The 15,306-nt window shown below is 41.5% G+C and overlaps 1 protein-coding gene across 2 annotated transcripts in view; it reads left to right on the top strand.

Moving 5' to 3' along the window:
• Positions 1–15,306, top strand: part of LOC140546436 (striatin-like) — a 58,680-nt gene that overhangs the window by 32,461 nt on the left and 10,913 nt on the right. The window contains exons 3-8 of one of the 2 annotated variants that reach the window (XM_072669656.1): positions 1,026–1,099; positions 4,958–5,036; positions 8,216–8,377; positions 9,823–9,955; positions 11,239–11,395; positions 13,474–13,569. In XM_072669656.1, the coding sequence (XP_072525757.1) occupies positions 1,026–1,099; positions 4,958–5,036; positions 8,216–8,377; positions 9,823–9,955; positions 11,239–11,395; positions 13,474–13,569 (701 nt within the window). The remainder of the gene's footprint in view (positions 1–1,025; positions 1,100–4,957; positions 5,037–8,215; positions 8,378–9,822; positions 9,956–11,238; positions 11,396–13,473; positions 13,570–15,306) is intronic. The other variant, XM_072669657.1, reaches the window with a different exon arrangement.

The following is a 15,306-nucleotide window of genomic DNA, read 5'->3' as shown; positions in this document are numbered from 1 at the left end:
TTACTTAACTGCTTGCCAAACCTGTAAAACACATTTTTAACCAAATTCAGCATATTTGAGAAGATCCTAATGACCAGAGCTCATAGCTGGGTCAGCTGGGTCAGTCAGCCATACCTCTGGAGATGCTAAGCGTAGTAATTCGGACAGCACCAGCAAGCCTGCCTGAACATGTCTAATCTATCAGTGTGTTTGTGCTTCTCAGTTTATGCCTCTATATGTCCTCTCTACACAGTCCTACACCCTCAGGAGAACGTCCTCTTCAGAAATGCAGAAGACATCAGTGGCACTGATGCTGCTGACGTCAGTGTGGCAGCTGAAAATAGAGTGAATTCTCATTATGACCATGAGATCCTGATTATATGTGGCGTCTCTCCCTCTCTATCTCCCTCTCTATCTCCCTCTCTATCTCCCTCTCTATCTCCCTCTCTCTCTCTCTCTCTCTCTCTCCCTCTCTCTCTCTCCCCATCTCTCCCTCTCTCTCCTGTTTTTTATGAATCGCCCCACCTATCTTAGGGGGCAGGCACTCCAGAGGGGTTGGGGGAAGTTCCTCACTTATGACCTTGTTACCCTCACCCCTCTATCCCACCTCACCCCGTTCTCAGAGATGACGATCGAGGTGTTGGGTTGCCTAGCAACATGCTTTCTTTTTAAAGCCTTGGGAAGGAATGCCTGGCTGGGCAGTGGAATGCAGGATGTTCCCTATTTGAATGGAATTTAATAGAATTTCGTGGCAGCCCAGTGGTGGGTCAGCTCCTCAGGTTGTGTCTGTTCTCTTGGTCGGCGTGTTCAGAGCGCGTGTGCAATGTGTGAACCTCATGACTTGAATTTCTGCGACCGCTCCAGAAAGTGGGTGATGGTGGTGATGATGATGCTGATGCAAAGCTTGCATGTATTGCTCCTGTTTGTTTAGTTTTATTGGGGTGTGGTTATGATTTTAATATCACTGAAGCACGCCCAGAACAACCAAGATGTCTAATGTCATTCAGATATTCATGATGATGTTCGTCTTCTTCTCCTTCTTTCAGGGCGAAGTATCACAAGTTAAAATATGGAACAGAGCTGAATCTAGGGGACATGAAGGCGCCAAGCTATGACTCCGGTAAGTCTCAGTGTGAGCCTTTCATTCTCTGTTGGTTATGTTTGGTTAAGTCTGGGAATCTCCCCGTCAGACTCAGCGGACAGGGATCAGACTCCATCCAGGTGTATTTAAATGGTCTGAGTATCAGCCATTTTAAGCCCAGTCCAGTCCCGATCCTTTGTTTTTACTGCTGTGTTCTAACAGAGCACTCTCTGCTGTCCTTTACGATCTCAGCTGATAGTCGTCCCGCTGAAATCCATTAGGCCGTCATTTAAATACTACTTGTATAATAATGGGCGTATGGATACAATTAATTCTAGAACGCTCCAAAATACCTCAAACTATTTTGGTTATGAAGAGGTTAAGAGTTACAGCTGATCCCATCAAAATCCCATAAATTTTGAACTATTTTCAGAGTTGAAAATCAGTCAATTAATGTAAATGATCAGAATGAAATATATACAGCAGATTAATCCATATTGAAAATAAATTATATAGTTTCCAGCTAAAGATTATTTTTAAAAGGGAGGTATTTCATATCTACTTCCATTAATAACTTATTTTAACTATAGTAAATATTTAGTTCAACTGTCAACCTAAAAAACATTTAAATTCTTTTCAAGTTGTTGCATAATAATAATAATAATAATAATAATAATAATTAAAAACAATAAAGAACATCAGCAGCTCTTTTTGAGACTCATTAAACTGTGAGAATCGCATACCGTTGCAACACCGAAGCTGAGGAATAAAGCAAATGATGAGATTAATTCTAGTGCAGCACTGGTCTTTCTTGCATGTGCAAAGCCCACTCCCCACAGTTTATGCCATGAAATAACCCATGTAGTCCATTCTTTGATACATTTTTGTAGTGAAACAGCACTAATTTGTGCGTTCAGAGGATCATTATCCTGCTGTAGAAGCCATCCGCCTTTCCTGCAGAAGTTGCAGGTATTTACTTGAGTCCATTCTGCAGTGAAATGTTCTGCAACCACTGGCTGCAACACAACCTCCAAAGCCTGATTGGCCCATGCTTGTGCTTAACAGTTGGACAGGTGTTCTTTTCATGAAATTCTGCACCCAATTTTCCTCCAAACATACCTTTTATTCATGCAGTCAAAACATTCTTAATAAACATTTCCAAAATGCATCAGATTTGCTTAGATGTTCGAACCGTCGACCTTTCATATTTAAATACCACAAATGTGGTCAAATACTCGTCCCTGCTTTTGGGGGTCTCTCCTGCCGTCAGAGACATTGTCTTATTAGGCACTTATACACTGATCTGTATGCATGAAGGCATCTTTCTCTGAGAGTGGTTGAAGTGTTGATGAGGAGGTTGGGGGGGGGGGGGGGGGGGGGTGTGCTGTTCCACACCTGCCCTCTTTCTCCTCCTTAATTCAGTCCTGACTGAACATGGATGTGGGTGGGAGTGTGACATGATTGAGTCAGTGTGAGTGTGTTTCTCTCTCACTCTCTCTCACACACACACACACACACACACATACAAACACAGGCCTCATCTGCATGTCATTGGCACAGCCCGGCCCTTCCTCACTCATAAAACACCAGAAGCCTTCAGAGAGCAGTCAGTCTCACACAGCGCTCAGCTCATTATTTGAGATATCAAAGTGAGTGTGAAGTGTGTGTGCATGTATATGTGTGTATGTGTGTGTTTTTTGCTTGGCTGCTCTGTGACACAGCCAGGCTTTGTCATCTCTACATGCAAGAGACGTCTCACACACCAACTTATCTCTTATCTGAGTGTACAGGTTGAGTCGAGCTGTATTTTCCACAGCTGTTTCATCTGTGTTTTCAGTGACTGCTCATGTGATTTGCTACAGTGAGGCAAAGCACTGCATGTACAGCTCAGAACCGCAACCCAGTATTTCTAAACCGTTCCCATTCTCCAGACTAATAAAGGAATATTTAAGATACCACGTGAATTGTGACTTCAATAAACAGCTGTAAAACACATTTGAAGAACCAGTCTTTTATACACACACACATACTCTCACACACACACTCAGTTTAGCTTAACCTTTTTGACCCCTGATCAAAATACTGGTCGCTGCGAATAGCTAAGCAAGTAAGGGATGACCTAATTTCCATAGGGCATTAAAAAAATAGGGCAAGTTAAAAAATTGCTATTTGCTTTTTTTTTTGTATAATTTACTGCTGATTATTAATCAGTCTTTACTTGCACTCAGAAGTATATTGAGGGTGATCCTCTTTATCATTGTAGCCGAGAATTAACAATGAACAGGGATTGAATAAATAAAAATTAAAAGCAATAAAAATGTGTAATCATCATAAACTTCAATTAAAAATGAGCTGAAAATATGAAAATCAGCTGAAAATATGCAAAAAATGTAAATAATCATAAAAATAAAACTAATGATTATTTAATTGTTGTAAGCATTATTGGATGGGCCGATCAGTGTTTTTGGGGCAGTCGTCTTTCTGCTTCATTGGCAGATCGTAAATACTGATCGATTGCAGTGCTGGATGCTACATTAACCTTTCCAGGCAAACTTGGAAACCTATCATCCTGCAGGGTAATGTTCCCTCACTGTCTGTAAATTTGAAATCTTTACTTTTAAGAATCAGCCACATTTAAAACACTGCAGAGAGCCGTGCGTTCCCATACACAACCGTAAAAGGTTGCCTATCTAGCTCTAAAACTGCATCACTTTGGACGGGGTCCCTTCAGCTTTCTGACTGTCGCTGCTGTGCTTTTGGTGGTGGTTTATTGTGGTCTGCACTGTTTGCTGTTTTGCGTGGTGAGTGGTTTTTAGTGCAGTGCTCTAGTACCCGCTGTTCTCGGCTGGGTTGAGTGTGAATCCAGTTAGTGGTGTTAATGGTCTTAACTCCACAAGGCAGTGGAGTCAGTTTTACACATTCTGCACATTTTCTTGCGTTTGAGTCCGATACGGTTACACAGCACATGGCGCCGCAGACAAGCTCCATAGCTTTATCTGATGCTCAAACAAGGAACTGCAGCGTCCTGTGACGGAGGAGCCATGCGCAGAGCTGCTGTAATCCTTAACTCATGACTATGAACAGATCAGCTAGAGAAAAGCATATTTTCCCATCTCTATTAATAATAAATAAATAAATAGGGCTGCATGGTATTTTGGGGGAGGGGGGTCATATATATTGATATTTTTAAAAATGCAGATTTCCACCGGAATTTCACCAGAAGTCAGTGATTCAACATGTCATGATAAATAAATAAATAAATGACCCTGGGCAGATGTGATCTGTCTCTGATAGCTTTGTATTGAAAAATGAGCTACAGTGGGAATATTCCTTTCATAGCATGCAGCAGAAACGTTGTGCGCTGACGTGTTTCAATGAATTTTACGTTGCATGCGATGATGATGATGATGATGCTGAAGTGATAAATGTGCAGCTCTAATTCTAGTAATAATATTAATAATGAGGTCAACCCTCAGAAATCTGTGATGTTTAGTTTGGGGCCTGTGGGGTCCATCCCGAAACCTTCAGCTTGCACGTGTGTGTATGTATATATATATATATATATTATTTTTTTATTTTTATTTTTTTTCCACCAGCCTCATTTCTCCAAACCTGACCACGCATCTCATAGAATAGTTACTATCTATTGGCCGTCCCTCCGTTAACATGCAGAGTTTGACTTTCCTACAAGTAGAATGCACCAGTGTGGTGTTTGTCTCACTGGCCTAATGAGGGAAAGGATGGAGGGAGTGTTGGGATGTTGATCGCATTTAAGCATTGACGTTTTGGTGCGTTTGAGACCGTGCTTACTGCCCCAGATAAACAGCTCTGCACATGTATATCATACACTCTCTCATTCCTCCTCCTCCTTCTCCTCTGTTCTTCTTTGTGTTACAGATGAGGCAAACGAGAAGGAGACTTCCGGCTCCCTGAACAATCAGCTCTCCTGGAAGCAAGGGCGGCAGCTGCTCAGACAGTGAGTACAAACCTCCCTCCAGGCCTTTCATGGTCATGAAGTTTTAGCTGGCGATTAATTGGCCTACATATAATTCCAACAAACACGTTCAGCAACTACTTGACTTTTCAGTGTGTAATAGTGTAGTAAGAGTAATAGTAGTACAGTGAATAGCACACTGTATTACCACTTTAAAATACAGAGTCAGAAACCACATAATAATCAGAGATGACAACTGGATTTTCCAAAGTGCTCATTTGTGCACTACCGCTTGTTGACTACATTAGCCTCGTAGCTCCAGAAGACCCCCTGCCCTTATTCTCATTATGTTTGGTTGCTGTTATAATCATTTGATTGTGAAATCTAATGACTGTGGGAAAACATCCGTGGTCAGCTCAAACAATTGTGGCCAGGCGATTCTGTAAAAGACGCAACATCCCTCCCCTCCCCTCCCCCCTCTCCTCCCTCACGCCCTGGTCAATGGTACCGCCCTCTAGCTGACCTTATTGAAGTCCAGTTCCAGTAAAACGTTCTCTCTCAGAACACGGTGGGTTATTGTGTCAGAGTGACCATTTGGAGCATCCGGGTCTGAAACTTCTGAGTGAACGTGGGCTCTGCTGATCTTTTCAGTGAGCAAGTATGACATGCTGCTGTGCCGTCCCTAGAACAATTAGGTCATCTTGACTGGAAGCCGTTTCCTGGCTGTTCACGGTTGGGTTAAAGGAAGGAGGTGGTCAGACAGAAGGAGGTGGACCATGACTGTCAAAAATTACACCAAAAAGTATGATGCGTTAATCTGAAGGTGGTGTAATTTTGTAAACTATTTTTTATTTTGTAAAATATTGTAAAAATCACTGTAAAAAATATTGTATATAAAAATAATAATAAAAAAAATACTTCATACGAGGAGGAAAAACCTTCTTAGCTTTCAATGGACGTCAAAGTAAAAACATTTTTGTTTTGTAGTCATTTTGGAGCATTTCTATTGGTCTATTTGTCAAGAATTCTGACACTGTGTAAGGCACAACTGACGGCACAATTGACTGTCAAAAAAATGAAAAACAAAAATACAAGATTTTTTGCATGGCAGCGATGATTTGCTAATTTTCCTGGGCAAAATAGATGGGTGGTCTAAGGCACAGTCACAATGATCAGAGGATCGCCGAGGTTCGAATCCCATTTAAAAAAAATTAGCGGCTTGACTGCCCCGTATCGGAGGGGGCGTAGTTTGGTCCGCTGTCACTTGGTGACGGGGGCATTGAAAATTTGTGTATATATATATAATATATATATTATGAATATTTCTTTGATGATGTGTTGGTTTTACTTCAGTGGATGTGAGTATAGTTATATAAAACTTGGACATTCTTCATCCAAACCTCAGAATTTTACCTGTGAAGTGCCTCAGGGTTCAATCTTGGGACCAGCACTATTTACCCTGGCTAACGGGAGCATGTAGAGGTTAATCAGTAAATCCAACATTTCCTTTGATCAGTATGCAAATGACACACCATTGTATCCATTCCTACCTAAAACTAAAGATTCTTGTCCAACAAGCGGCTTTTAAACCAGTCCTCCGGGCCTTCCAGGAAGTCCACACTTTCCCCACACAGTGTTGGAGTGAAGGTGTGGGCCATCAGAGAGGCCTAGAGGACAGTTTTAGGGGCCTCTATTGTAAAAGACACTGACATTTAAAGCATTTCTCCATTTACTAACAGTGCAAACAGTTTTAAACAGCCAGTTTAGTCGTGACTGTAGACCACTGTATGTTTACTGTGTGACTCGCCAGTGCCCCCCTCAGGACATTATGCGCATATCATACAGAAATCCGCCACTTTCTTTGATCTAAGCACCGTGCGTTCCTCACACACATATGTCAGCCACAGTGTAAACGGCGTGCACTCCTGCATCCCTAACATACACTCCTAACCTTTCATTCACAACTGAGTGACACCCCACCCCCCCACCCCCGCCAAACACACACACACACACACACACACACACACTACCCTTTTCCCTCAAGCCAATTAGAGCTTCCGTTTAGTGCAGCACTGCAGGCGTGAGATGAGTGGGAAACACTGGCAATGGGAGGCTCATTGATCTGTGTTAGTGTGCCTCTGTTAAAGTAATCCACCCCCACGTTCTCGCAGCCTAGATGCACACGAACAGCGAGCGCTCGGATGTCGAATTCCTCCCGTCCTCACAGATGGTCTGATTTTGGGTGGATTTATGTGTTCTAATAAGAAAAATGAAACTGAAAGGCATCATTGTTACAAATTAATTCTATTTAAAAGATGGATCATGAACTGCATATGCACTATTTGTCCAAATGTTTGTGGACACCCCTTTTAATTCGTCCATTTAGCTACTTTCAGTTGCACCCATTGCTGACACATGCACACAGCTTATCTAGTCCCTGTAGAGAAGAATTGCCAATAGTATTGGATCAACATAATCAATATGAACCTATTGGCACCATTCTGCCTAATGCCAGGCGAGGCTAGAGGGGTTTTAAGCCCCCCAGCATTGAGCTGTGGAGCAGTGGAACTACTGTGTTCTCTGGAATGATGGATGGTGCTCCATCTTATACTTTTGGGATGAGTTGGGATTTTTATGTGGGTTTAGTGATCCTGCCAACTGTAGTCAATCATGATCACTAGCCAAGAGTTAAGGTACCTTGGTTTTTGGCAAGGTAAAGTACATTTTAGGCTTTTAGAACCACTGAATTATTAATCTAAGTGGACGTATATGTAAGTCTAACCTTGCATTATTTTCTGAAACCCAAAAGAATAAAATTACACACAATAGTTTTGGGTTTTTCTGTTAAAGAGTTTTTTTATGTTACAGAAACCATTTGAATTCTAATATTACCATGATATTCATCATGAGTTGATGTAAACGTTGCACCACAACAGTACTTATTTTTTTAAAAAAGCTTCCATTTAAGTCCACTTAAACTGCTGTTATGTTCTGTTGTCCTGTGTTTTCCAATATGTATGCATTTTCTGTTTATGCCTTTTCACATAATGTGTTTTTTGATTGGTTGGTTGGTTGTTGTTTTTTTTTTTTTTTTTTACATCATCTTCGCAGCATCAAGACTAGTCTATTTATGAGGTGAAAATGAGTAATGGCTGACTGATGCTGAGAGAGAGGTTTAGTGCTTTTCTTGCTCACAGAGTGCCCTCTGGCTGCCTCTTTAGGTACCTGCAGGAGGTGGGCTACACAGACACTATTCTGGATGTCAAGTCTCAGAGAGTGAAGGCCCTGCTGGGTTTGGCCAGTGACGTCGCAGGTGATCGGTCCAGTCAGGAGCCACTGCTTAATGGGACGGACACTGCACCCAAGGGAGCCAACACAGCAGGGTAAGTCAGGAGCAATCAACTAGAAGAAATAATAAGTGACTCAGTCACTGATCAAGCGTGGTGAGGTTTGTGGTGCTTCGGTCCTATGCATTGAGGTTACTAGGGTCAGTACAAATGGCAGTCTTTTTGAATTAATCAAATATCAGACAGACTTGACTGATATACAGTTGATGCTGGTTGTTATTATTATTATTATTATTATTATTATTATTATTATTGTGTTAAGACGCAAACATGGTACCCTAGGTAGCACATCAAGTATAAAATATCTATTTGTGCAGTCAAACACCTCTAACCTGTTAAGGTCTCGACTCAAGACCTCCGAATGCATCCTGTGGCAGACCCTTTTAGTGCAGTACGTTGTGAGCTGGGGCCTCCGTGGATCACATGGCTAAGTCTTAGGTGCCCATAAGCCTGTCGCCAGTTCACCAGTTGTCCTTTCTTGGAGCACTTTTGGTAGACACTGACCGCTGCAAACCCCACAAGGCCTGTCAAATGTTTAGGAGATTATATTTATAGGCGGTATGACCTCAAATCAACATCAAGATTTATTGAATCTGAAGCTCATGATGATTAATGATTAATGTACGATTACACAAGCTGCTCTGATTGCTGGGTTAGCATCCATGTCGCTGACCAGACAGGGTGGAGTCATGTGACTACACATGAGGTCGTGTGGGACTGTGTGGGACCATGCGGGACTGTACATGACCACATGGTGGAGAAAGTACTAACGATAAAAAGTGTCTCAGCCCATTTTTCCTGCTTTCAACACCTTCATCACCTTCAAGAACTGACTGCTCACTTGCTGCTTAATATGTTCATCCCACCTCTTGACCGATGCCACTGCAACCAGATAATCGATCTGTCAGTGGTTTTAATCTTATGGCTGATTGGTGTATGTGTGTTCAATTTTGTGGTATTTCTTTTTATCCTATTACTGAATATTGGAACATGTCCAACTTATGTGTGTGTGTGGAGACCCCATGTGACCTTGAGCACTGTGTGAAGCGATAGCCCGACCCTAAACCTGAAAAATTGAAGTCTGATTTTAGAAATTCTTTGTATTTCTTGTGAAAACATACCTTTACTCATGTGGCCGAATTGTTCTGGTGCTTGAAAGGAGTTTACCAGCTTCACAAAAGTAGTGGAATGTATGAAAAAAAAAATAGTGTATGTGTGTGTGAGATAACTATATTATTAGTATTGTGCAGACCTGTATTGTGAGGGTAATTAACATGCGAAATATTACGTCGCCCAAGTGTTAATTACACACCACTGAATACAATCAAACTGAAATCAGGGCTTTAAGGAGTAACACAAACTGAGCCAGAAAGTTAATAAGCCTTTGGCCTTGGAGGCAGTTCGGATTGGAATCTGTAATCTATTTTCTTTCTTTTCTTTGATTGTGTGTGTGTGTGTGTGTGTGTGTGTGTGTGTTGTAGGAAAGTGGAACTGTCTGACTCAACCGCTGTGCTCGAGGCGTTTTTTATTGAGAACGCTGCTGCTGAATTCAGCGATGAGGACGATGAAGACGACAGTGAAGGAAAAGAAAAGACCATGGTAGATTCCAGAACGGTGAGCAGAAGTTAAAGGCACTGTGTGTTTGAACACACACCCATCTCTCACTTCTGAGCATTTTAATGGTTACAGAACTAGTTCTGTTTGGGTGCAAGACTAAAGTAAATGATTTATAAATTACGTTTATTGGATTCATCTGATGCTTCATCTGGCTTGTGTGATAACCTGGGGGTGTCCTTATCCGATCTAGGCACATTTCAATGGATCGGGTATTGGCTGTGTTAATTCCAGTATAATTTAGAACCTTTTGTTTTGAGCCACTGTGTTTGTTTTGAGGGCATCTGGTGTCCATCAAGGTGCCATTAATGGACATTATTGCCCAGCCAGCAGCAGTGTGGACAATAAAAGGCAAATGAAAGCATTTTGAGTTTGCACTGAAACATGAGAACAGATCATAATAGCTTTTCATTTATTTATTTATTTATTTAATAAAGGCAATCACTGAAACACTGTTCTACCCAGTCTAGAATGTCTCCTTATAGAAACTGCTACTAAAAGTAAAGGGATTTTACTTGAACGTATTAATCAGCAGCTCATGTCCTCTAAACTGTGAGGCTGTATTACTGTATATACAAACACTAAGATCGGATGGGATACTCTGGTTTAGGAGAATTTGCTATGACAGAGCTGCTGTACATCCTGGGAACTGCTGGACGTCACAATGATCTTGCCATCTCCTTTAAGAACTCACTGGTCACTCCATCTACAGAAGCTCGAAGCCTTGGTGTAGTCTTGGATGAATAGTTATCGTTCTCAAGTTATGTTGCAAATCTGACTCGACATTTATCCTGTACAACATCCAGAGAATTCAACCCTTCCTCTTTAGAGAGGCTGCCCGGGTGCAACTCTTTTCTCTTGACCCGCCATCCCTTAAAATCCACGGAAGGCAAGCATCCAGGCTTTTTTCTGTTCTGGCACCGAAGTCGTGGAACAAGCTTCCCCTGGGTGTCCGAACAGCAGAGTTGCTCACTGTCTTCAAACGCAGACTGAAGACCCACCACCTCAGAGAGTTCATTGGGCGAATAGTAGAGTACTATGGTCTCCTTATTGACTTGTGTTTAGTCGTGTCTAAGCTTAGAGGTATTTTATCATTTTTAGTCTATTTAAACTAGCGGAGGTTATTCTCGAGTAAATAGCATCTGCTAAATGCCGCAAATGTAAATGCAACATACCTTGATCAGGACATCCCTAATATATCCCTAATACCCCTCAGCGTTACTGGAGTCTTGAAACTCAAATTCTGTTCTTATCAGCGTGGGGTCTGTTCTGTTTGTCTGCAGATTGTGAGGAAGAAGCCTTCGTCATCTTTGTCTCTCTCACATGCAAGTGATGACCCAGATACAGAGGAAGCTCTGAAGGGCTTCGACTTCCTGTCCAACACTGAGGACATGGACACCTCGCCCGAGTCCAGGAGCTCGGGGGATGGCACGGACTGGGGTGAGACACGCAGAACACACAGTTGCATGTACATGTCTTGCAACACAAACGCTGTAGTTTATTTAAGGTGAATTAAATGGCACAGAAGTAGTTGTGTCCAATAATTTTCATTCACAGCACTGGGTGGAAATGTGACATAGTGTTCTGTTTGCCTTCAAGGCAAGGAGGTTTTCGCCTGGAATATTAATTGAGTTTCTTGTGTGTTTGAACGCATGGCTTTGATTAAAACGTCCAGCAAATTCAAATGAACTATGCTAATTTCTCTCAGCCTGCCGATTAGCCACTGCTTCACAAACCACCTAGAAAACATTATTAATTAACACATTATTCTTACTTTTGTGGACTTGGGTATATTAAAGTTCATACTTGATACTAAATCCTAAAGCTAAATACTAAATTCTTTAGCTCTCTTTGTTGTTCGTTAGGTTCTGTAATATTGAGATTTGTGCTGCTAAGGTTTATTAATTATAATGAATTTAATGCCCTTGCGTTAGAACAGACAAGGAAAGGCATGGCGATCCATGAAATCATATGTTTTCTTATATATTTTCCACCAGTGTTGCAAACATTATAACTTGTGATCTGAGAAATGGGCCTCCTGCATCTTGCATCATCTCACTGGGCCTTCATATATAATGTAGAACTGTTTTCCAGATCCAGTCCATAAGACCCTCCTGCACTGCAGCTTTGCTTCCCCGTCCAGTACCATTACACCAGTGTTGCGTTATTATTGAAGTCCTCCATGAGCTGAATCATCAGAGGAAGCTGCAGTACAACTGGGCCTCTTATGCTAGATGTGGGAAGCAGTGGTGTAGGTCTATGTGAATTTCTCCAGCTTCCACAATTGTCTGCCAACAGCTATGATCCAGAGGAGTCTTGTTTGGGACAAACTGAAGTGTTCATCACCTGTGTTTTTACTTTACTGTTATTTGTGTGATTGTGTCCATTTGTCATTGCCTTGTCCTGTGTCTCTGTGTTTAGTCGTACATGCTCCCACTGACCCACTTCTGTTAATATCTTCCAGGAATGTATTTTTCTAGTCTATTAAAATTTTTTAGTAAAAAATATTGACTAAAAAACTGTGAAAAACAGAAATAGGACTGGGTGATAAAAATCATTTGAATAATTATAGTTATGATGGTGTCATTATACTCATTATAGTCTGTTATAGATGCCTCATAGATGCTCACCTGACCCTTCACCTGAATATGTATTAAATACTCCAAGTTCAGTTTAAGTGGTGGTCTATTAAACATAACATAACCCCACATCTAACCCTAACCTTAATTCTCTGGAGTCTAACAGCAGTTTTCTCGATTTCTGCGGGTTTTCTTATATTGGCCTTAAAAGGCACTTGCATGTAAGATGATACCCACATGTTTTATATCAAAATATTCACAACAAGCTCAGCTCTCTATTTTACGAGACACCATGTGACATGGAACACTCAGTGACGAGATACTCAAACCCTAAACCTGAAATATTTTAGTCTGATTTAAAAATTCTTCATATTTCCTGTAAAACATACATTTACTCATGTGGATGATTTTTTTGGTGCTTGAAAAGGGTTCACCAAAGTCTTCGCTTCACAAAAGTAGTGGAACGTTGGAACCAGATCTTTGCTTGAAGCTTGTTGATGGCTACCAAAAGCGTCTGGTCGAGCTGCCACGTTCTAAGAGACGTTTAACCATATGCTCTGAGCTATATGAATGTTTTTGACCCTATATGTATAAGTTTGGCCTATGTCTGAATCTGTAGGTTGAACAGAAAGCCCAATATTGGCATGAGCTTTATGTCTATGATGAGTGGATGTTGACTCTGACCACAACTGCATGTTAAAAGAGTTACAAGTTAATTATCATAATATTAATAATAATTAATATGGAGTGCACAAAGATTGTCAACATTTTTATCGCCCAGCCCTAATCAGAACCTCCCAAATCGTAGATTCTCCAGCATGCTCTGTAGGCCAGGACTCTGCCAGGCCTTCTGTTTGATCATGTATGTAGACACCAACCCATTTCTGGCTAAAACAGCCGACTGAATCGCCTGCTGTGGTGTCTCTCCTCCCCGTGTAGAGAAGGACAGGCAGGCCTGGGACGTGGACCAGGGCCTGATTACCAAACTCAAGGAGCAATACAGAAAGGAGCGCAAAGGCAAAAAGGGGGTGAAGAGTAAGTGGACCTGGCCACCTCTGTCCTCTCCTTTCTCCTCTTTTCTCTCTCAGTCTGAACAATCTTGAAGATTGCGGTACTTCATGAAAGCAGGCCGTGTTCTTGGCGTTTCCTCGCTGTCGCCTCGATTTCTTTGCTGATGCTTCTTTTTCCTCAGTTAGCTCTTTATGTGTTGGGAAGGACGTTGTCTCTGTGTGTGTGTGTGTGTGTGTGTGTGTGTGTGTGTGTGTGTGTGTGTGTGTGTCTTTTGTCTCTGTTTGTGTCTGTTCGTGCTTTTACCTGCATTTCTTCATCCATCTTTTCTTCTACGGCTCTTTATGTCCTGTGACAGTTCTTCTCATTCTGCCTTTTTTCACTTTGCATTATTTATTTATTTGTTTGTTTGTTTATTTATTTTTCCTCCCTGGTCGACTTTTTTTTATTGCCTCCTGCCTTTGCTTGTTCAGTACATTATGCTCTTCCTTGATGAGCTTGTTTGCTTTTGCTGGAAGGTCCTCTTTAAAAGCTGCATTTCTCTGCACTGCCGGTGAGTTTAGTTCAGTTAGTCTGTCTGAATGTTCTGTTCCTTCCTACCTTCTTCTGGAGCTCGTTTCTTTCTTCTCTTTGCTTTGGGATCCAGTTACTCACACAGGCTTTTGCTTTTGCAACACTGTATGTCCGAATCTTTGTAGACACATCTTCTAATGAATGCATTCAGCTACTTTAAGGGCTTTAAGCTACCTGCACTGGTAAAATGCCACCTGGTGTCTTCAGGGTGCCATTAACGGACGTTATTGCCCAGCTGGCAGCACTGAGGACATTCTCAGAAGGCAGATAATGGTGTTTAGCGTCTGCAGTGTGGTGCTAGTTTACAGTGGAATATGAAAACAGACCATATTAAATATATTGTGGTATGAAAATATATGAAAATATCTAAAGTAGTGTTTTACTGGTAGGAGAACCGAGCCCCTTTCTTTATTTTTAAACCTGCACTGGACTACATTCAGAACGAGACTAATGCAAACGCTAATACTCAAACGCTTGCTGTAGAAACCTGAATCACAGAGCATGCACCCACTATACCCCAGTTGTTTCACATCAGTAGACCACCAACAACAGTTATCAGTCCCGAGTGTGTACCACTACACACAGACACACACACACACACACACACACACAGTGATTAGACTGCAGTATTTAAAGGAGCTGGGAGCTGATTGGTCAGGGAGGAGAGTCTGACTAGACTATAAGATATGAATCACTATAAAACAGTTGTTTTAAGAAAAGCCTCGATTAAACTAAATCAATCAGTCCAGAACGTCTCATTAGTGAAACTCATTAGTATTAATCAGCAGCTCTTCTCTAAACTGTGGGGCTGTATTATTATTTATACAAACACAAAGATCGGCTCTGATTTAATCAGGGAGGGCGGAGGCAGAATAACTGGATCGGGACATCCCTAGAATATAGTAATCAGAAACACATATGGACCAGAACAACCACATCAAGACCTTCGGAGAAGTTTGGTAGTGGCGAGAACTTGATCTGATTTCGATCAGACAAGACTATCAAGTGTACTCTGCAAGTTTGAGCTAAACAGCACCCTTAGCCAGGTGCACTTTGCATTTAACATGTTATGTTGCCTAAATAATGACTACAGCTTATTACGATTTCTTTAACTGCTAAACCTCCATCACTGTGCCTTGATCTTGTCTGAAGCTGAAGCTTCATTTTCCAGATTGCTTTTTCAATCACCAA

This window comes from Salminus brasiliensis, chromosome 24 (assembly GCF_030463535.1).
Source record: "Salminus brasiliensis chromosome 24, fSalBra1.hap2, whole genome shotgun sequence".
NCBI classification, from domain to species: domain Eukaryota; kingdom Metazoa; phylum Chordata; class Actinopteri; order Characiformes; family Bryconidae; genus Salminus; species Salminus brasiliensis.
The sequence above is the reverse complement of the archived record's forward strand: the minus strand, read 5'-3'. Positions and strand labels throughout refer to the sequence as shown.